The following is a 22,154-nucleotide window of genomic DNA, read 5'->3' as shown; positions in this document are numbered from 1 at the left end:
ACTCCTTTGCAATAGATGGCGCTGTGTGTAGATTTTGATAAATGCAGAGAAGAAGACGATGCTAATCAATGGCTGTTTCCGTTAGCTTTCAGACGCAATAACGTTATATTTTATGTCTAGTGCTGCGTTTAGACAGCGAGCCGTTTAATGAAACCCATGACAAAAGTAAGCTATTTTTAAAAAGTTCATCTAGATCGTTTATGTAGCGGCGTGTTGGCTTGTTGAGACTGCCCAAAACATGGAGGCTAGCCATACATGCTAAAAGCCGCCTTCATATGTCTTATTGTTATGTGTCACAGCGATTAATAACGACATCTTTTAACATTGCAGGCCTACAACAGACCTTAAACACAACATGTAAGCTACTTTTAGCGTGAAATTCCAATGTAAGGTGCTATCATTTCATTGAAAGTTACTGATCGTAACTAGCTCAACGATGTTTGGTGGTACATCACCTGCTATAAAAGTGTGTTGGCCGTTCATTATTCTGGGTTTACTTGTGTTTACACAAAATACTTGAAATAAATTCGGCTTTTGCTTTTGCGCTTTAGGCAAAATGAATCGCCCCAAACCTCCAACTTTGAGGCGCCCCAGTGCTGCAAAACCATCAGGTATGTTAACAACAGACTCTTCATTTTATTTGGTTTGTTTGTCATGAACTGTGTTATTAAACATGTTTGCAAATATAACACAGTTGGTCAAAAGGATTGTTTATTATCAGCAGTAATGTATTAGTTGTCTCCCCTGAAAAGCAAGGTAAGTATAAAACACAGTTACATGATTTACATTTTTAATTTTAAAGTTGCCATGTTACTATTGGGTACAGCTAAAGTGCCATCTTTAAAGCACAAAAGGGGAGTATGAGGACTTTATTTTCATATTGAAAACCCTTTTAAAGAAGTTGAAACCAAAGCTAGGGTTCTTCTTTATGAACAAATCACGTCTTCCTTTCAATGCCAGGAAACGGCTTGCCCGTAGCTGCCATTTTCCTACCAAATATTGATTATGGAGGTATTGTTTACATGAACACTACTGCCAACGCTCTGCAGATGCTGGATGCTGTCCACCACAGAGCCCAAAGATTAATAACTGGCTGTAAACACCTCACCCACCAGTGCACTCTGTATTCTCTGGTCACTTAGTCATCATTATCCACACATAGACTTTTGCATTGGTACAACTTCATCTGTCTGCACAGCTGTGATATGGTCGCTATCTTCCAGGTCACCCACCTCCAGGGGATTTCATTGCCCTTGGATCAAAGAGCCAGGGAGGGGAGCCCAAAGCCCCGGCTGTGCTCCTGAAACCAGCAGCTACAGGTTTACCAGCTGACCGAAAGAGGGAGACATCCTCCGCTCTGCCTTCCTCATCGAGTCTGTCCAGCCTCGCCAAACGTCCTAAACTATCCACCACTCCTCCCGTCAGTGCCCTTGGAAGACTTGCTGATGTAGCAGCTGTGGACAAGAGGGCTATATCACCCTCGATAAAGGAGCCATCAGTGGTGCCAATTGAAGGTCTGTTTTTATGGAAGACGTGTTCAAGTTTACACAGGAATGGTTGTAGCCCTTCACTCACCAGGCAGGTTAAAACACATTTTTTCTCCCCTGTTCAAATGTAGTGTCACCGGTGGTGCTGCTGGATGAGATCGAAGCTTCAGAGTCTGAAGGAAATGACGATCGCATTGAGGGACTGCTGTGTGGAGCAGTGAAGCAACTCAAGATGAACAGAGCCAAGCCTGACATCACGCTGTACCTCAGTCTCATGTTCCTGGCCAAAATCAAGCCCAATGTTTTCGCAACTGAAGGAATCATTGAGGTGAGACTCATGCACTAATTCTTATGTGTGCAATCAGTTGCTCATTTAAAACTGATATTTTTAGTGCTTTAAAATTATTGAGTCACCCCCTTTATTTAGTCTTTTGTACTTGCTCTCATCACCAGGCTCTGTGTAGCCTCCTGCGTCGGGATGCGTCCATCAACTTTAAAGCCAAAGGCAACAGTCTGGTGTCCGTTCTTGCCTGCAATCTTCTGATGGCGGCCTACGAGGAGGACGAGAACTGGCCAGAGATCTTCGTCAAAGTAAAAATCCCCTTAGAAGTGAAAAATATATTGTTTTTTTATTGCATTTATATGAACTTTCATTCTGAAATGCATCGGCAGGTGTACATCGAGGACTCTCTGGGTGAAAGAATCTGGGTGGACAGTTCTCACTGTAAGATTTTTGTTGACAACCTCCAAACTGCTTTTGGCACAAAGATGCCGCCAAAGAGTATGCTGCTGCAGGCTGACACCACCCGCTCTGGTGGAGATCTCAGTGCAGGTGCAGTACATTGTCAACAAGGATGTTTATTTTCGGGGAGATAAAAGAGCTAAAAATATAATGGAGCTTTTTTGGACCTTTTAGGTAGCAGCCCTCACCCTTCGACTCCCGATGAGGATGACAGCCAGACTGAGCTGCTGATAGCGGAGGAGAAACTCAGCCCTGAGGATGAGGGGCAGATGATGCCGAGGTATGAAAACTACCCGTATACAGTAGATGCTTAAAACTGCCTTGTTTATTCTCAACTAGTGCAGTACTTGTGCAATGTGTGCCTGTTTTTCATTTTTTACCAATATCTCTGCATGAACTGTTGGACAGTTATATGATTAACAGACAGACATTCCTTCCTTGCATTTGTAGATATATCTCTGGATGCAAATCAGCTATGAAATGTTCATCCTAGGTTTTAAAATTTCATGAACACAACTAAATTTATTCACAAAAAACGTCCCAGGAGTCGCTGAATGTTTTTGCCTTTTGTCTGTAGGTATGATGAGCTGGCAGAGAGCGTGGAGGATTACGTGCTCGACGTCCTCAGGGATCAGCTGAATCGCAGGCAGCCGATGGACAACGTGTCGCGAAATCTGCTACGGCTGCTCACGGCAACGTGCGGCTACAAAGAGGCACGACTCATGGCCGTGCAGAGGCTGGAGATGTGGCTCCAGAACCCGAAGGTATGCCAGGCTTTCATATAAACACTATCTCTTTTTATGATAACTTGCTTATGCAGGGGCATTATTATTGTAAATGAAACCAACTATCTTTGCTGCTGTAACACTGTAAATTTCTCCTTCGTGGCACTAAAAAGTACTTCTCCTGTCTTATCTCGTAAAAAAGCATTTCACTAAAGGCTTGAACCCTCTTCTTTGTGTTTCCCCTGTGTGCAGCTGACTCGCCCGGCCCAAGACCTCCTTATGTCTTTGTGTATGAACTGCAACACCCACGGAGCAGATGACATGGAGGTTATCTCCAACCTGATCAAGATTCGGCTCAAACCCAAAGTCCTCCTCAACCACTACATGCTGTGTGTCAGGTGCAGTGTCTCATTTTTTCTCTCGTGCATCTTTTCACCATGTTTGCCTGACTCCCGCTAACCGATGCTTGGGATGGGATTTTTCCAGGGAGCTCCTTAATGCGCATAAAGACAACTTGGCCACGATGGTGAAGCTGGTGATCTTCAATGAGCTGTCCAATGCCAGGAATCCCAACAATATGCAAGTCCTTCACACAGTGCTGCAGCACAGCCCAGAACAGGCTCCCAAGGTAAAACTTGAAACAGATGTTTTGCTCTTATCTTGTCGTCATCTGCATCTGTTTCTGTTATCCCAAAATAATTGTCCCCGTCTCCCGTCGTGTCTGCAGTTCTTGGCGATGGTGTTCCAGGACCTGCTCACCAATAAGGACGATTACCTCCGTGCCTCACGAGCATTATTGAGGGAGATCATTAAACAGACCAAGCACGAGATAAACTTCCAGTCCTTCTGCTTTGGTTTAATGCAGGAAAGAAAGGAGCCCAGTTATGTGGACATGGAGTTCAAGGTAGGAACACAAGAAAGCTACTCAGCTGCGATCTCTTCTAACTTTCTAACCCCACATGTATCTTTATTTATAACATTACACTGTTTGAGGAGGAGTTATGCAGATTAAGGCTCAGGTGCATCATCGAGCCATATCTTTACACATGCTAAACTCCTGAACAGAAGCCTGGAGAGAAACGGTTTCCCTTCTTTGCTCCATAATCCTTTACTCCACAGTTTTCCTACATTCCTAAAGTGTGAAAAGGAGAATCTCTGCTTTTGCTTTGCTTGGTCTTTAACCACGTTTGTCCTCCCCGTAGGAGCGTTTTGTTATCCAAGTGACGGATTTACTGACCGTCTCCATGATGCTGGGCATCACCGCTCAGGTCAAAGAAGCCGGCATTGCATGGGACAAAGGCGAGAAGAAGAGTGAGTGTCTTTGTTTCAGTGACGTATTTATTAACTGTAAAGCAATATTCGTTATTGTTAAGGTTTTAATTAAACGTGTGTGTGGTTGGTTTCTTTCAGATCTGGAGGGCCTGAGGTCGTTTCAGAACCAAATTGCTTCCATACAGAGAGACGCTGTGTGGTGGCTTCACACTGTGGTTCCCACCATCAGTAAAGTTGGTGCCAAAGATTATGTTCACTGGTCAGTATCTCCACTTTATAAAAAAAATACAGAATTGTCAATTTTAATGACAGATATTGCAATTTTCTTGGTGTAAATGGATTTAAAACATAGTGGAGCATTGCCACATCAGATACCATCAAATATTACGTTAGGCAAGGATGAGAACCTTCAGATTTGCTGCCTAAATTGTGATTTCAATTTGATTTTATTATCATTCTTATGACAAACATTATTCTTGTGTCTGCAGCCTCCACAAAGTGCTTTTCACAGAGCAACCGGAGACGTATTACAAGTGGGACAACTGGCCCCCAGAGAGTGACAGAAAGTGAGTCTACCTTAATGTTTAGAAATGGAGCATCTGTAGTATTATGTTAATACTACCCAGCTGATGTGTCTTCGTTTTTTTTTCCTCAGTTTCTTCCTTCGTCTCTGCTCTGAGGTTCCTCTCTTGGAGGACACACTGATGCGTATTCTGGTGATCGGGCTGTCACGGGATTTGCCGCTGGGTCCGGCCGATGCCATGGAGCTGGCAGATCACCTGGTCAAGAGGGCGGCTGGAGTTCAGTCTGATGGTATGTGATGGTTCAACTGTACAACTGTAGTCATCGCTATATGTGCTCCACTCTATACACAATCTTCAGTTTAATGAGCAGCAAATTTAAAATAATCACAGATGCAATCAGTGAAAGTCATCCTGTAAAGTCCCTGGCAGTTTGACTGACGGTTTCTTTTCACGTAGATCTGGAGGTCCTGAGAGTGGAGAGGATCCAGCTCATTGACGCAGTGCTGAATCTGTGCACATACCATCACCCAGAGAACATTCAGCTGCCAGCAGGGTACAGTGAATATCTGTTAAAAAAAACACTTCACAAAGTGCTGCGGTTAAAGGTCGAGTACACTGACATTTGATTAACTTTAAGGTACCAACCACCAAATTTGGCGATATCCACTCTCTACTGGAAGGCATGGCTGCTGATTCTTGTTGTGGCTGCGTTTAATCCCCAGAGGATAGGTACATTTCATTTTATTTTTCACACTGAAAACCGTTTTTTTGATATGTTGCTGTTGTTTGATTTTCCAATAATTTATGTCATTTGTGATTGCGAATTGCACCTCGGTTATGAAATGCTTAAATTGCGAAAATGTGTGTTTTGATATACTCTGTGACCATTTTTTCCCCTTGAGGTTTGGCTGCCTGGGATGGCTATCCAACGCTGAAAATGCTCATGGAGATGGTCATGACAAAGTAAGTAAATCATTCATAGGGGATTGTGTCCCATGTTTATTTGTTAAATGCTTAATTTGAAACCGACGTCTCCGTCTACAGTAACTACTCATACCCTCCCTGCACCGTTGCCGACGAGGACACAAAGACCGAGATGATCAACAGGGAGCTGCAGATTTCCCAGAGGGAGAAACAAGAGATCCTGGCCTTTGAGAGCCACCTGGCAGCAGCTTCGACCAAACAGACCATCACAGAGAGCAACAGTTTGCTGCTGTCTCAGCTCACGAGTCTGGATCCACAGTAAGACGAATCATGAGAAACTATTTCACAGTTAGTGTTTCACAGAAGCTCACAGGACTGTACTGCTTAACCCTTAACTGTATACCATAGTCCCATTTCTGTTGGTTAATTAATCCTTTTATTAATTTAGATAAATATACAGTTACATCATTGTTTGCGTTTAGGGGTCCTCCTCGTCGGCCTCCACCACCGGTGCAGGAGCAGATAAAGAGTCTCAACCAGTCTCTGCGTCTGGGGCACCTCCTCTGCCGCAGCCGTAACCCGGACTTCCTCCTCAACATCATCCAGAGACAGGTAACACCGACAGCCATCAACGGGTAAAAGGAAAAAGATGGAGAAATCAGAGACAGGTTCATCAAATCACTTTAGTGTTACAATGAGAGATAACAGAGAGATCTCTAACACCTGGTTTTGCACTGTGTAACCTTGGTGAGTGGACACAGTTCGAACACCCATGAGAGCTGTGTATTAGTTAATGATAGTCGGTACAGGTCAGGCACAGCATGTTCAAGTGTAATCCTGTACTATAAATCAGAACAGGTTTCAAGTCTGAATCATTAAGCAAACTTTTGAACGATCAATAATTTCAAATATTGTGTCAGCAGTGTGATTAAAAGGCTTCGTTTTAACTGTACATGAGAACATTTGGAATACTAACCACATGTGGCAGCAGAAGGCGCCTCTTCAACACAAGTCACACTGTGTAGCATTAGATAAAGACAGATGAACTGATGTAAGAAGAGCTAACACAATCGAGTCGTAAAGTGCATTTTCACTCCTTCACAGGCTTCCTCTCAGTCCATGCCATGGCTGGCTGACTTGGTTCAGTCCAGTGAGGGGTCCTTGGATGTGCTCCCAGTGCAGTGCCTGTGTGAATTCCTCCTGCACGATGCCGCCGATGAGAGTCAGTCAATAGAGGACGATGATGAAGCGGAGAGCAAGGAGCAGAGAGCCAAAAAGAGACAAGTATGTTGATCGTGTGAAACGTTTGTTGTTGGTGTCCAATATGCTGCATTTATAACACGTATCGTTAAACGTATTTGTATCTGAATGCAAAGCGGTACTTAGTGACTCTTGACTGAATCATAATCTCACATTTTAGAGACAACAAAAGCAAAGGCAGCTGCTTGGAAGACTCCAGGATCTTTTGTTGGGTCCTAAGGCAGACGAACAGACGACATGTGAGGTGCTGGATTATTTCCTGCGTCGCCTTAGCTCCTCTCAGGTGGCCTCGAGAGTCCTAGCCATGAAGGTATTGAATGTAGCACAAAAGGTCATATAATCTCCAGTAGCATGTGCTCAGGATTCCACTAAACAAGACACGGATTTGTGTCCAGGGTTTGTCGCTGGTGCTCGGTGAGGGAGGTTTGAAGGACGGAGACGAGCGGGATCAGCCCATGGACGAAGATTCAATGGATGCTGAGCTTCTGCCCGGATACCAGTGGCTGCTGCAAGACCTTCCAAAGCTGCCGTTGTTTGACAGTGTCCGCGGAATGACGTCCACTGCTCTGCAGCAGGTCAGTGTCCGTGTCAGTGAACTGTCCTTGTCTGGAAACAAAGGTGGTTTAATGAGTTGGTGTTCAAAACGTGCATTTCTGCTCCCTCACAGGCCATCCATATGGAGACAGATCCACAGACAATTAGTGCCTATCTCATCTACCTTTCCCAGCATGCACCAGTGGAGGAGCAGGCTTCTCATAATGACCTTGCTCTGGTAATTGCAAGCGAGTTGCTTGGATTTCACCATTTTTTTTGAAACGGTATCCTCTTTGGTTGTTCTCATCCAGCGTTGCCGTCGTGAATCTGGTCTCTTTTGCAGGACGTCGCCCGGCTGATCGTGGAGCGCTCCACCATCATGAACAGCCTCTTCTCTAAACACTCCTCCAGGCCCGAGTCTGAGGCCATGCTCTCTGCTTTCCTCAACATCTTCTCTTCGTACATCAGGAGGATGAGGAAAACCAAGGAGGGCGAGGATCTTTACAGCTGGGTGAGCAGTTTTCCTCTTTAATATGGAAATGTATCTGGGCCTAGACGCCATATTTCCCCACAATGAATGTTGGTTTAACGGGTCTTTTATTTTGTATAATTAACGTGTGATCTTCAGCATAAATGGGATCAATTAAAGCACGGAAAGATTTTGTGTGTGCTGGTGGGAATATCAAATCAGAGTGGGAATTCACCTAACCTTTACTTGACATACTTTTACTTTTGTATTTTTAGTCTGAATCTCAGGACCAGGTGTTTTTGCGGTGGACTACAGGAGAGACAGCAACGATGCACATCCTTGTCGTCCATGCCATGGTTATCCTGCTGACTCTAGGGCCGCCCAAAGGTCGTCTTTGTGTGTGCTTACAGGATGTGACATTTGCATTGATAAAGAACAAGTTTACTAATGTGTGTGTGTTTTCTTTTTAATATGTACAGGAGAGAGTGACTTCTTTCATCTTTTGGACATTTGGTTTCCTGATAAGAAACCTCTTCCCACTGCCTTCTTGGTCGACACGTCAGAGGAGGCACTTCTCTTGCCTGACTGGTTGAAACTCAGAATGATCCGGTCAGAGGTTTCCCGACTGGTTGACGCAGGTACGTCGTCTCATAGCTCACAAAACAACGCTTGTTTTCAGAACGGATTTGTCTGTTTCGATTATGTTTTCGATGAACAGAGTAATCCTTTTGTCAGAGTGTGTCAGAAAATGTTGATTTGTACTTCTCAAACCAATTCATTGATTATCAAAATGGTTGCCGATTCATTTAGTACCAAAACTGTACTGTTTGCATTTCCTACTTGTAATGGATGATTGCACATGTGTCCCTCAGCTTTGCAAGACTTGGAGCCTCAGCAGCTGCTGCTGTTTGTTCAGTCCTTTGGCATCCCTGTGTCCAGCATGAGTAAACTGCTGCAATACCTGGACCAGGCCGTTTCCCATGATCCACAGTCACTCGAGCAGAACATCATGGATAAGCGTAAGATAAAGAGTCTCCCGCAGTTGTTCTGCTCATAAAATAATTCAGAGGTTTGTTGGAAAGTTTGTATGATTGATCTAATATATTTATTTTTTTTCTTTAATTTCCTTTGCTACAGACTACATGGCGCACCTGGTGGAGGTGCAGCACGAGCGAGGGGCCACCGGGGGGCACACTTTCCATTCATTACTGAGCTCCTCTCTTCCAAGTGAGAGAGGTCAGCGAGTTAATCTTCCAAATAGTTATTTCTGTGCAATGCCAACTAAAAATAGATAATAAAAAATAATTGCCTCAGTTAAACACTCATTGATTTCTAACTATATTAGTGCAGCTCCAGTCAAGCTGAAGGGTGACCGTTGATAATGTTATCAGTGACATTTTCATTGAATTTTAAGCCATGGTAAAGTAAAAGTGCAGTTTATAGTTTAAAATTAATGACAGAATCTCTTTATGTCGATCTTTCTTCCTTGTTTCTTTATAAATGCTCTCGCTCAGGGTAAAAAGAACCACAGTTTAGAAAAAAAATCACAATAATAAAACTCGGAAATTCTTTTTTTTATTGCTTTTGTTGAATGTTAAGTGTCTATATTGCTTCTCAATATTTTTATTCACCCTGAAACAGACTCCGCTGATACAAGTAAGGTCAAGGTTACCGTGGAAACGCCCCACAGCTCTGTGAAAATGAGAGCTGCCTCTCAGCTTCCTGTGGTCGGACCTGAAGATGATCTGACTGGAATGTTGCTTCAGGTGGAGATTGTCTCTGCTCTCACTGTTTCCCGTGTCTGTGCAGTAAATTGCTACTTTTACTGTAACCAGGTCAGATTAATGTTAATATTTCTGTTTCTTTTACTTCGACAGATATTCCCCTTGAAGGTGGACCCTCGCTGGCCTGGTCCGCCCCCCAGCCAGCTCTCTCTGGCCCTGCAGCAAGCCCTGGCCAAAGAGCTGATGCGGGCCAAACAGGGCCAAGTCCAGCAGTGCAGTTTGGCATTTCGCCTCCTTCAGGCCATCGCTGCCCTGCTCACATCTGCCCACGCAGGACCAATTGTCATGTCAATGCACCGCAGCCATGCCCTCTCCTGTCCTCTCATGCGCCAGCTTCACCTCTATCAGGTAAGGCTCAATGTGCTGATTCATCACAACACTGAATGTAACGTGTTTTTTTTCTGTTTTCTCTTGCTCAATGTTTCTTTTTCCTTCCCAGCGCCTCGTGTCCCAGGACATTTCTTTCTCCTCGCTGTTCCTCAAGGTCACAGTTGAGATGTTAATCTGGTTAGACAATCCGACTGTGGAGGCGGGGCCTCTGAAGACTTTGCTCAGGTCCTTCGCTGGGCAGAGTTCCCACAATCACAGGCACGCGGACGGTGAGCAGCACCTCAGATTTTCGTCCTTTTTAGATGCCGATTCATCCGACTCATGTTTACAGAGAGTGATGACGAGTCTTTGTCCTGCAGTGCGGACAGGTTTCCTCCACCTGGCTGAGGCCCTGGCGTATCGCGGAGACACTGAGGTGCCGCTGAGAGCCATCATTGCGATGCTGAAAGCTGGGGACAGGTGTAACGCAGAAGCAGAGCTCATTGGCAAAGGTATTTGTGGAATTATATTGACAGAAATGTGCACAAAAAATGTGTTTAAACTGGCCGATCAGACATTTCTCTTTGTTGTCATCACTTATCAGGTAAAAATAGCAATTATTTAGTTTTTTTGTTGAGTTGACTAGCATTGAAATGTGGCATTGATTGCACTGACTGCAAGTGTGCACATGTATATTGTTATACCTAGATAATCGGCAGTGGGCGGTTCTTATTTATTAATGGGCCAATTATTACAAATGCACTTTTGCTCTCGGAAACCTCAGAAACTAAAACTTATATATATACATATATATAATATATATATGTATGTCAGTATAGTTCACTTTATATAACATTTTGTTGTAATACATTTGGCTGCTTTTAAGGAACAGGTAAATTTAATGGGTTTTACAGAAAAACTAATTGAAAGCACTAAAGAAGGATCAAGCAGATCCATGATCTGTTACTAAGACTGCAGTTTTTATGAGTGTTGTTATTATTTTCCAGTGTTACATGGGCTGATGGAAGTGAAGTCACCATATTTGGAGGAGCTACTGTCTCTGCTGATGACTGTGGGTACACAGAACGGGACAGCCGGCCCTGTTGCTATGGTGATTTCCTTGCTGCTCCAGGAAAGTGAGGAGCGAGCTGTGAAGAAGGAAGTGGATTCCAACAAGTGAGCACGGCAATTTGTATTTTCCTCTCAAGTCATGCAAGAAACACAAATATCTGACAGTCACAGGAGCAGTTGACAAACAGCAGCTGCTCCTACTGTCTGTGACCCGGCTCCTTGTAAACTGCTGTTGGATTTGGTTCGGGGACGTTTAATTGGTTTTTTCGGGCTTTTTCGAGAATCGCACTGGTGTGAAAATCTCGGAATACCCGAGATTCGTCTCTATGTTTGGCTCACAGCTACACTGCCAGAGAGGCAGGTGCATCGAGGTCGCTCGTACATTGTCACGTGTGTGTGTCTAGATTGAAGTGTGGAGATTAGAGTGCATTGTCTTTTTTACTTTTATATTTTCCGTCATTTTATTTTCCTTATATACTGATCTCCGTCCATGAGAGTTCAACTCAAGCACATGTCAAAGCACCCACAAATAGCAACTGCTACCTTATAATATAATATATATATAATATTATATTTATTCACACTCTCTTTGTTTCTCACATCTTTAAATTCACACCAGGTAAAAGCATCATCAATCGCTCTTCACATACACAAATGGCGGTCGTGATTATTTGCATATAGTGTAGGGAAGTGAGATTCAATCTAGTGGTCACAAGAGACTCATTCAAGATGCAATTTAATGCCAACCTTACATAAAGCTGTTGCACACATATACCAGCTCAAAACATATCCTCACCGGTTCTTGTACTGATTGTGGCCTGCAGCAAAATCATCAGCATAATATGCCCAAGACACCCGACCCTGGTGTCAATAGAGCGATAGCACTTCATGTAATACATAGATGGATAGATAGATAGATAATAGACCTGCAATGATAACATGATAATTAAAATTTTCCAGCTCCTTAAATGTGAATATTTCCTTGTTTCTTTGCTCCATGTAACAAAGAAATTGTTAAAACTGAATCATTTCAGTGGGTGGACAAAACAAGACGGTCAAGGACATTTCTGCACATTTTAGGGATTATTGTATGGATGGATTCACTCTATTGAACGTTATTGATCCCAAAACTGAGACATGAGACACTACCGTCGGAAACATGTCGTATCTGAGCAACATTAAAAGCATCCATTTTACTTTTAGTTGTATTGTGCATGGTTTCCCTCTGAGGTCATGATTAAGGCTACAGGAGCGGAGTGTTGTGACGTTTAGTCACATCTCTGTAGTAAGTAACCGTTCAGCTTTAACCTTTCCCTGCAGCTGTGAGGTGACAAAGTCTGGACTGAGCTCTGGGCTTCTCGTCGATTGGCTGGAACATCTGGACCCAGAAGTCACTTCGGTGTGTCCGGACCTTCAGCAGAAACTGCTGTTCACCCTCAACAAGGTGAGATAAGCCGCGCTAGGCAGAGATTATACTCCACACTGAAGATAAATGTGCGTTTCCTCGGTGTCAGTGATGCGTCCTTACAGTACATGCCGTGTCTCCACTTAAGGTTCGAGGCACCCCTGCTTACAGACCCTATCTTCTGGCCTTGCTCACACATCAGTCAAACTGGTCGACCCTCCTGCAGTGCATCAGCGCTCTTCTCGGCAAGCGGCGAGACTACAAGTACATCTTTATTTACTGTTTCTTAGCCACATATTGTATCCTATATTAAGACATTTTTTTTAAATAGCTGTATGTTTTTTTTATAGACTGGACCCATCATCAGCCCTGGATTTCCTGTGGGCCTGCAGCCACATCCCACGAATCTGGCAAGGACGTGACCAGAAGATCCCTCAAGTAAGATCACATTTTCAAACACGTGTCGGTCATGAAATGTGAATTTCTGCTGACGATGATGTCCAATGATGTCTTGTGTTCGCCGCTTCGTCCGCGCAGAAGAAAACGGAGAAGTTTGTGCTGCGACTCAGTTCGGAGGAGCTCATCAGCCTGGTGGACCTGATCCTGTCCGAGTCGGACCTCAACAGCCATGACTCGCAACAGTGCGACGACAAAAGCAGCGTGGACCAGGCCTCGCGCTCCCTCATCCAGTCTCGGCTGCCCCTCCTTCACTCCTACTGCAACGGTGACCTCGAAAACATCAAGAAAGTGTCGGAGTACCTCATCAGCTGCGCAAAGAAGTGGGAGGACAGGTAACCTGTTGTATTCTGTGGATTCAACACTTTTTCCCCTGACCCTCAATCCTCAGTTATCAACGATGCATGTGTTCATCACAGTTTTAGGCTCGCTAATGTGCTCACCTCGTCCATTTCAGCACATTGTATTGTTACTCCTAATTAGCCTCCATCGGTGAAAGTCTTTTTTATTTCGTGCTGATAAAGTTGGGCGAGATTCGCAGTAGGTTTTCCTTCTCAGTGCAGATGAACTTTCCTGTGTCAGCCACAATGCCGTGGACCAGGGAAAATGCGATAATTAGGTCTATTGGTGTGAAATTAAAACCAGCAGAAGTCGTCTATACTGTGATCTCTTTAAAAGCTCAGTGTGTTATAATGAAGCCAAGAGGATTAAGGCTCGGAAGCTCTCAACTTGCCTGTGTTGTGAATTCCTGCTCCGACTTTGCTGTCAGAGATCAGGGTGCAACTCTTTGTGGAGGCAAAACCCTCCTCTCATGAATATGTCTCTGGTTATTAAACCACTTTAATGAGGAAACTTTGGCCAAGGTCGGGCAAAATTAGCTTCCGAATTACAGCATTTTAAGTACAGCTAAGCTGTCGGGTAAAATGGCTGCTTGTGAAAATGTGGTGGGATAAAAACACGCTGCAAATAAAGGGTTCTGGCCTTGTGTTGAATAAACACTCGACTGTATGTTAAGCATTCTTCTGGCAGATAAGCTGGTGTTTATTCCAATTACACGTCGGCTACTGAACGAGGAGCAGACGCTTTGGTCTTGGTCAAGGTCGCTGTGGTTTGCTTAACGCCATAGTTGTAATGAACTTCTAATATAAAGATGCGTCATCTTAGCCTGACATGGGCCTTAGCCAGGAAGAATTGGAATTAGTTAACACACACACACGCACACACGCACACACACCAATTAGTGATAGTGAATTTGCCCTCTGCATTTAACCCATCCTTTTTTACACACCAGTGGTGAACACACACAAACCAGGCACAGGAGCAGTGGGCAGCACTTATCTGCCCCCGGGGAGCAATGGGGATTGGATGCTTTGCTCATAGGCACATCTGCCCTTGACCTATCAGAGGATTGGAGCCAGTGACCCTTCAGTCACAAGACCAATTCCTTTCCTCTTTGCCATAAGGATTGTGTGAATTCTCTACAGTGACCTGAAGGCAAATACCTCAGGATTACAATGTAATTCATGTCTCTGCATTTGTTTTAATGAGCCTTAAATTTTGTGTCATGCGGATTTATACATTAGTAAAGTGGTTTATCTTGGGAAAACAATAACACTTTGTTCCTACACACCTCTACAGTCTATTGCTGGGCAAACGTATAGAGAGATGAGGCAATTTACAGTGTCCAATTAACCGCCGCATGTATATGGACATGTGGGAGGAAACCGGAGAACCCAGAGAAAAAAGTGGTTTCCTCAACTTTCAGTCAAGAACAAAAACTTAATTTAATTACCAAATATTTTATCCCATGTAATTCAAAATGGACTGACGTGAAAAATTAGTTTGTTTCTAATCTTTTTTTTTTTTTTGGCCAAATGACTTTAGCTCCACTTAATCACATCTGTGATGTCACTTGGAGCACTGCAGAGTATAGCTCACTTGAGCTGAAAAGCTGTCGCAAAACTGTTTGTGGCTGCACCAGAATTGGTCAACCAGTCACTGTCAATTAAATAGCTCCAAGCTACACAACCCAGTAACACCAGGGATTACAGTCTTTATTATTTAGTTACTAAGCTTTTAGGCTTTACTGTGGACAGCTGAACTTTTTCCCCCCTCAAAGCCTTTTCCCTAAACCTTAACCTTCGGTATACTTACCTTTTTTTATTTATTTTTTTTTATTTTATCTTTCAGGGCGATGAGTAAGCGGTGCCAGAACTTGCTGCTGCAGATCTACCTGCACTTTCCCGAGGTCATCCAGCACGTTACTCTGCCTGAGGGCACCTTCAGCAGCGGAGGAGCTGCGGACGGCAGCAGCTGCAAGGTGATGATCTCCTGCACATCAAATACCAACTTAATCTAAGGGGATTTTCCACTCATGACGCAATCGTGGGTGAATTATACCAGAGATGCCACCCTGGCCAGAGGCTCTCTAAAAATGAGTAAAAAATATCTGTTCTTATTTAGATTCATTTGAAGGAGAACACCTTTTTTAACTGCTCCATACCAACACATGCAGATTTATTAACACTTTACACTTCACAGTAAACTGTATATTATTTATTTTATTTAACCTTTAGTTTTTCAACCAAACACCAAAAGTTACACCAGAAAACAATAGGTACAAACAATATAGGTGAAGAACAAAGCACAATAATGACATGCGTACAGTACAAAGCGTTTGAGATTAGAGGTCGGCCAATATGGGGTTTCCTTTTTGGAGTATAACTTTTTAATGATAACAAATAAAACAAAAAAATGCTTAACTTAAGTAACCAGTTATTGTACAACACTAATGGTCTGCCTCTCCAATTATATACAACATATAAATGTATAAAGTAATTATTAAATACATGCAAGAGGTCATAAAAACAAAAAAATGGATGACTGTAGGTTTTAGTGACATGCTTTCGTGTTTCTTGGAACATAAATACGTACTTACAATAATCGACCGACTGATGAATACCAATTTGATTTTTTTTTTAATTTTAAACCAACTGATTAAACGGTCTCCATCTATATGAGATGTCGTTGAATGGTTACAGTGTTAAAATGATCACATGAACCATTTGCAATGCCCTTCACAGTCACCATGTCACCTCGTACAAACACATTTTGTCAAATAAAAATGTGCCCCACATTTTTACTGCCACAATAATCACACATAAAAATAAATATTTTGTCTTTACTGTACTACTCCAGCAACATGAGCTTCATGCTGAATATTATTTCATTCCTCAGCTGGACATCCTGGTGCATCGCCTGGTCACGCTGCTCGCTGAGATCGGAGACTCAAAGTCGGCCGAGAGTCGCGTGTCGGACGCCAACCTTGCCTGTAGAAAGATGGCGGTGTCGCATCCCGTCCTTTTGCTCAGGTGATTTTTCACAGTTCGCTCTACAGTCGTGTGAATGATCTGCGGCCTTAAAAAACATTGCCGCAGCCTTTCTGACCTTTCCGTCACGCTCCGCAGACACCTGCCTATGATCGCGGGCCTCCTGCACAGTCGCATTCACCTCAACATGCACGAGTTTCGGCAGCAGAACCACATGACCTTCTTCAGCAACATGCTCGCCATCCTGGAGCTGCTGCAGCCGCTCGTTTTCCACAGCGACCACCAGAGGGCGCTTCAAGACTGCTTTCTCTCCTTCATGAAAGTCCTTCAGGTGGGCGGACTCACACTCACACACACACACACACACACACACACACACACAGAGACACTTTCGTCAGAGTGGATTTAAAACAGATTTGATTCACAGTGTTGACTTGTGTTTTGTTTTCTTTTGTAGAACTTTCAGAGGACTCGTTCCCCGTTGGTCTTCATCAACAAATTTCTGCAGTTCACACAGAAGTATATAACGCACGACGCAGCTGCCGCCATTCCTTACCTACAGAAGCACTCTGACATCTTACAGTTAGTATATTATAGCACTGAATTATCTGTGTGTGGCAAATACTCCATCAATGAACTGTCAATGCATGACTTTACTGACAGTATTGTTGTTGTTTTTTAGAGATTAATCTTTTATTCCTCTCTCTCTTTAGGTGTCTGTGTGCAGAGAACCCAGACCTGGTGCAGCTGAAATCTCTCCTGGCTGGACTCACTTTGCCAGTGACAAGTTCTTCTGCTGAGGTCACAGCAGAGGAAAGAGATGGTGGGCACCTTTTTTTTTGGTGTCGTCTTATTTCCAGCATATGGAGCAGGAGTCTTACAAAGTGTAGAATGTAATGATCACAATGTTAGACCTTTAAAAAAACATATCTAGGTAGGTTTTTATTACATACGTTTTTAATGTACTGCTCTTCAGTCGCACTTTAAATTTAGGTTGGTTTTTTTTTTAGGTCATGTCTCTGTGTAATGCATAAAAATAAAGCTCCAAAGAGGAAGACCGTGGTGGAACTGTTAGCTGAGGCGACAAACAGTCAGGACAGAATTTATCGCAGCACACTTGGCTCTGCCTGGCTGTGGCAAACATTGTGATAGCTACCGTTCCCACCTTTGGATTAAGAGCTAATGTGGCATTTGCAGGATTATGTTCTCCACGAGGTGACTTCACAGGACTAAATTTTAATGAGTCTCATCCTTGAAAATAACATTAATTCAGTGTCTGCTGGTGTAAAACAAGTTTTTTTTTTCTGAAAGAGCTCGTTATAGTTGATATTCATTCACATCTGTCTCACTCGATATGGGTTCAGTCATCAATTTACTTTATTTAAACCTGAGGAAACCTCTGGAGCCCTCATTTATCTTAGTGGAGCCATACATCTGGAAAACAGTTGTTTATTTGTCTCTCTTTACTAGATGACATGTCCACTGGTTCCCTGCCCCTTGTCAGCATATCTGCCTCGGTTTCGCTCAGCACGGCCGACATGACCATGTATCTGAAAAAGATGTCGCGAGGAGAAGCCGTCGAGGGTGAGTAACGTACCGCTGCAGCAACGTCACCCGTTTTAATCCCGTTTCAAAATGAGTAATGTGACGGTTTGTTCGCTTTTTTCCTTTACTCTGATGTAGATGTGTTGGAAGTGTTGACAGAGGTGGATGATAAGTCCAGGAGGAGCCCAGAGATCATCCAGTACTTCATTGTGAGTCATAAAGAACTGTGAAAGTGTTGCATATGTCGGTGTGTGTGTGTGTAACACGTCCGTCATCGCCTCACGTCTCTTGTTTGCAGAACGATCTCCAGAGACTCATGGTTTCCCCCGAGGAGCTGTGTCGAAACATGGCCTTCAGCCTGGCCCTGCGCTGCATGCAGAACAACCCCTGGTGAGTTTTTACAACATCAAACACCTGAGGCGAATCCAGAAGTTTCAATCATGTGACGCGCGATATTCATATCCGTCTTATCCATCATCGTCTGTCGTCGCGCTGTTCTCACTCGCATCCATTGTTTTCTGCGCCGCAGCCTGGCAACGGACTTCCTGCCAACATTCATGTACTGCATGGGCAGCGGCAACTTTGACGTGGTGCAGACTGCTCTCAGGAACCTTCCAGAATACGTACTTCTCTGTCAAGGTAAGGACGACAGAAGGAGGTCAGCCACATCCTTTTTTTGGCGGTGACTCTATATCTTGGGTATACAGTCGTCGCATGACAAAGACATAGAAAATGAAAACATAAACGCAATTGCAATGCATACTTATAATGTTGTAACTACTTAATGTTCACCCAACACAAGCGGTTAAAATGTTGTAGGAGTCACACGTTCACACGATCGCATCCGTGCTGTAGGAAAAGCTCATTTTTATTCCCGATGTCAAGGAGAAGTACGACACTACCCACAATCCTCAAGTGTATGAGCACAGCGTGTGATTGGGGCGAGCTTGCCAACCACAATAATCATGTCAGCTACATGATAGTCAGAGAGTTTGCCACAGGGCAGCCATTTATTTCCCTCACTGACATGCTGTAAAAACTCTAAACATACGCATACATACAAACACTGACCCCTATATACGATATGCAACAAGGTTAAAGTCAATATACCCTGAAAGTCAATGGGAAAGGGATTATCTGCTCACATCATTGCCTCACGCTTATTACTGAGTTCCCAGGGTCCTTGAAAGTTTGTGAATTAGAAAAAAAACATGTCAAGGCCCTTTGACAAAATTGCCCTAAATAGACATGGGTCATTGAAAGTGCTTGAATTTTGTGCCACCCACTGTTCCGTATCGTAGTTACTAGCGGTGTCGTGGACACTGTCCACCGTCTGTCTCCGCCGCTGACGTGAGATTCCACGCAGAACAACGAGCGAGTAACGTTAAGCAAGAGAGAGAGCAAATGACAACATGATGCCCGGGAAGATCTCTGGCTCACCAAAGAAAATGACCTTGAAAAGTCCTTGAAATTTGATGTCAGCCAACCAAAGTGTGGGAACCCTGTTATTAACTAATTGTTAACTAGCCACTGACCCTAATAATGTAGTCTTTTACCTCTACCTTTTCTCAGTTTTTGCTATTAATTAAGTCTTTTAGGTTTTTATTTCAGAGCGTACGTTCACCGCGTTCTATAAATTACTTTTTTTTTTCCTCTTCCTCCTCCTTTTCTTCTTCTTCTTCTTCTCCTCCCTCCAGAACACGCAGACATCTTGCTCCACAAAGCATTTTTGGTCGGTATCTACGGACAAATTGACACCAGTACAATGATCGCAGAGTCTATGAAGGTTCTTCACATGGAAGCGACAACATAACACGTTTACTGATGAATAAAAGTGTCATTCATTCTCTGCATTCCCAGGATAGATATTATTATTATTTTATTTTATTTTTTTTAATGTTGCCTTTTCGTGAAAACATTGCTCTTATTTGAATACAGCAGATTATAGAAATATGCGGCTCTTTTTGTCGGCACTTCAGACTAAAGTGAACTGGAGCCACCAGTAGTGTCATAATTAACTCACTTCAAAGACGAGTATTAAATCTCCCCTTAAACGAGTTGGAAAATGTAATAATGAAAAACTGTGAAATTACTATTCACATTATAAAATCACAATTAGTGCAGTAATCACTCATTAAAGGGTGGAAATTGTTTTTAACTGATAATGTAACAATACTTTTCAACGGTAATGGAAAAACTGAAACCGTGTTATCGGTTTTCTCTGCGTGATTTACAGAGCGGTTTGTTTGAATAATTGTAATGTAATAAAAAATTGATTATATTACAAATATTAAACCCAGCATTTCAGTTGATTTACAGGGAGATTTGTTTGTTATTATATGTCATAATTTGAAATCTTTTCCATCCATAAAAACAATATTCATCTTTGATTCACATGCATTTTTGTGAGCAATTTTCTAAATTTTGAGTCACAACACAACAAGAAATAATGTCACATTGCTTTATCTGTTACTGGAACACGAGCTGTGAGCCACTCTGGTCTGAACTGAATAAAATAATGTTTGAAAAATGAGTTATTTTTCACGTTTCACTCAGTTTTTAACTGACAGGAAGGGGAAAGTCTGTGGCAAATTACAGCAGTGCAATCGCTGCAGTTTACAACGTTTTTACCACTCTTCAGTTGGAAAACTAATTTGCACAAGAACCAATTATGACCTTTCAAAGCGACGTTTTTGCACCTCGAACAAGATTGGAAGTGTGGAAAGTTTGACGTTGCGGTATTTCTTGGATCCTGATGACACTGGAAGCGGCTGTCGTCGGTCGCGCTCGCTCTTCACTCAGGTGTAACAGACAAATTAAAGGCGCGATGCACACGCTGTGATGGAAACCATTTTGCCATGAAAGTGTGAGTTGTTTTGCCCTGTGCTGCTGACTTCATCTTAAAACCCTCTTGATGGAAGTCAAAGGGTTTTGTCAGACAATATGTAGGCATGCCGGTAAACTAGGAAAGTGGACTTGCCCATTGATGGTAAATTATCCATGGCGCTAATTGTTCAATCAACGTGGACCAAAGGCTGCTTTGAAGACGCGGGGATGTGGGCTTAGGTGCAGCCTCTTTCTGCTGGTGTTTGGTTACATAGGGGGACACGGAGGAGAAGCCGTGGTGTGTTTGTGGATCGTCAGTGAGGGTGAGACAGACGTGTCCACACTGGTGGGTCACTGCAACCTGTCCATCAGAACGAGACTCAGTGTTGACTCAGACGACATGAGTGCAGCTTTTTCTTTCATGTAATAAATGCAGTAGGTCGGAGGTCAGAAATGCTACTTTCTTTTAATGCAACAATAGTCAAGTAGAAGATTTGAACAAACATTGCGAAGAAATATGGTTAAAAAAACCTATTAATTTACCATTTAAACCATCATAATGCCTCAAAAGGCTAACACCTATATCCATCCATTTTCTACCGCTTTATCCTCCACATTCCTATATACTATTATTCCTTTTTTACTTTAAAAAACTTTTTACTAAAATTTGAGATGCACTATAATGGACTTTTTGCTGATATCCCATATACTGATATATTCGCAGTGTTTGGGCCTTGCAAAATGTGGAACTTCTTAAGGTTGCATTTGGTTGCACTGTATTTTTCTTAGGGCTTTTCACAATAAAAGGGGCGGTGAATACTTACACACTGTTGAGATTTATATTTGTACATTTTGAAACCCATTAATTATTTCTAACTTATGCACTATTTTGCATAGGTCTCTTTAATAAAACCCTAAAAAATGTGGAAAAAATCAGGGTGGGTGTGAATAGCAAAGTACTGTATACTGAAGATGTTATTTAGTCTCCTCTGTAATGGAACTAACATAACATTTTAGTTATTGACATTCATACACAGGCTGCTATAATAAATGCTCTTAATTGTGCAAAATAAGTAAATATGAGCAAATAATAGCTGTAGAGGGCGCCAGCATAGAAGTCAAGGAGATAACACAGTTCAGCCAACTGTTTTATTCATGGTGTGTTTGCTGGTGTCTGATCCTACATTTTAAAGCCAACTTACAGTTGTTTTACGGCAGATATCCTGCCTATAATATGATGCATCCTTAGAAAAACTTTAAATGAATTCATTAAGGATGGCTAGATCAAACGTTTGTGTTACAAAATTACATGCATCTCTTTTCTTTTCTTTTTTTTTAATTGATCTAATGAACATGTTTCAATGAAAATCTATTTCTCATTAAATACCACAGCCACCGTCTTAGTGGTGCAGCCCTGCAGGCCATTTCTGCAGAAATTCGTAACAAAATGGCAGCTATAGAGTGAAGATTTACCCCGAAATTTAATGAAGCT

At 42.8% G+C, this 22,154-nt stretch overlaps 1 protein-coding gene across 3 annotated transcripts; it reads left to right on the top strand.

The window, feature by feature from the left end:
- Positions 1-49: 49 nt before the first annotated feature.
- ints1 (integrator complex subunit 1) lies at positions 50-20,369 on the top strand. 3 transcript variants are annotated; one of them, XM_044050861.1, is made up of 48 exons: positions 50-165; positions 552-611; positions 1,224-1,514; positions 1,619-1,815; positions 1,941-2,078; positions 2,160-2,319; positions 2,404-2,509; positions 2,807-2,993; positions 3,207-3,352; positions 3,441-3,582; positions 3,682-3,858; positions 4,157-4,265; positions 4,365-4,485; positions 4,715-4,792; positions 4,882-5,039; positions 5,207-5,303; positions 5,388-5,479; positions 5,653-5,713; positions 5,795-5,992; positions 6,157-6,286; positions 6,779-6,958; positions 7,095-7,244; positions 7,330-7,509; positions 7,602-7,706; positions 7,812-7,979; positions 8,213-8,324; positions 8,417-8,575; positions 8,810-8,956; positions 9,075-9,173; positions 9,579-9,703; positions 9,815-10,069; positions 10,161-10,320; positions 10,411-10,542; positions 11,038-11,206; positions 12,422-12,545; positions 12,655-12,770; positions 12,857-12,944; positions 13,044-13,297; positions 15,153-15,282; positions 16,200-16,333; positions 16,430-16,622; positions 16,749-16,873; positions 17,005-17,114; positions 17,762-17,875; positions 17,975-18,045; positions 18,135-18,226; positions 18,366-18,475; positions 19,534-20,369. In XM_044050861.1, the coding sequence occupies exons 2-48, from the start codon at positions 557-559 to the stop codon at positions 19,647-19,649; spliced, it is 6,561 nt and encodes a 2,186-aa protein (XP_043906796.1). In that variant the 5' UTR covers positions 50-165; positions 552-556; the 3' UTR covers positions 19,650-20,369. The 3 variants fall into 3 exon arrangements, with proteins under 3 accessions (XP_043906796.1, XP_043906795.1, XP_043906794.1); XM_044050860.1 differs by adding an exon at positions 331-357 and having other exon boundaries at positions 9,579-10,069; XM_044050859.1 differs by having other exon boundaries at positions 9,579-10,069.
- Positions 20,370-22,154: the final 1,785 nt, after the last annotated feature.

The sequence above is a fragment of the Solea senegalensis genome, linkage group LG19, assembly GCF_019176455.1.
Source record: "Solea senegalensis isolate Sse05_10M linkage group LG19, IFAPA_SoseM_1, whole genome shotgun sequence".
Lineage (NCBI taxonomy): Eukaryota > Metazoa > Chordata > Actinopteri > Pleuronectiformes > Soleidae > Solea > Solea senegalensis.
Note: the sequence above shows the minus strand (reverse complement) of the source record. Positions and strands in the feature narration are given on the sequence as shown.

Bases quoted from the DNA above. Each gene is read 5' to 3' on its own strand.
- ints1 (XM_044050859.1), top strand. From the start codon at position 557: ATGAATCGCCCCAAACCTCCAACTTTGAGGCGCCCCAGTGCTGCAAAA. The intron at 12,771-12,856 runs GTACATCTTTAT...TTTTTTTTATAG, and splicing joins GGCAAGCGGCGAGACTACAA to ACTGGACCCATCATCAGCCC. The intron at 18,046-18,134 runs GTGAGTCATAAA...TCTTGTTTGCAG, and splicing joins AGATCATCCAGTACTTCATT to AACGATCTCCAGAGACTCAT.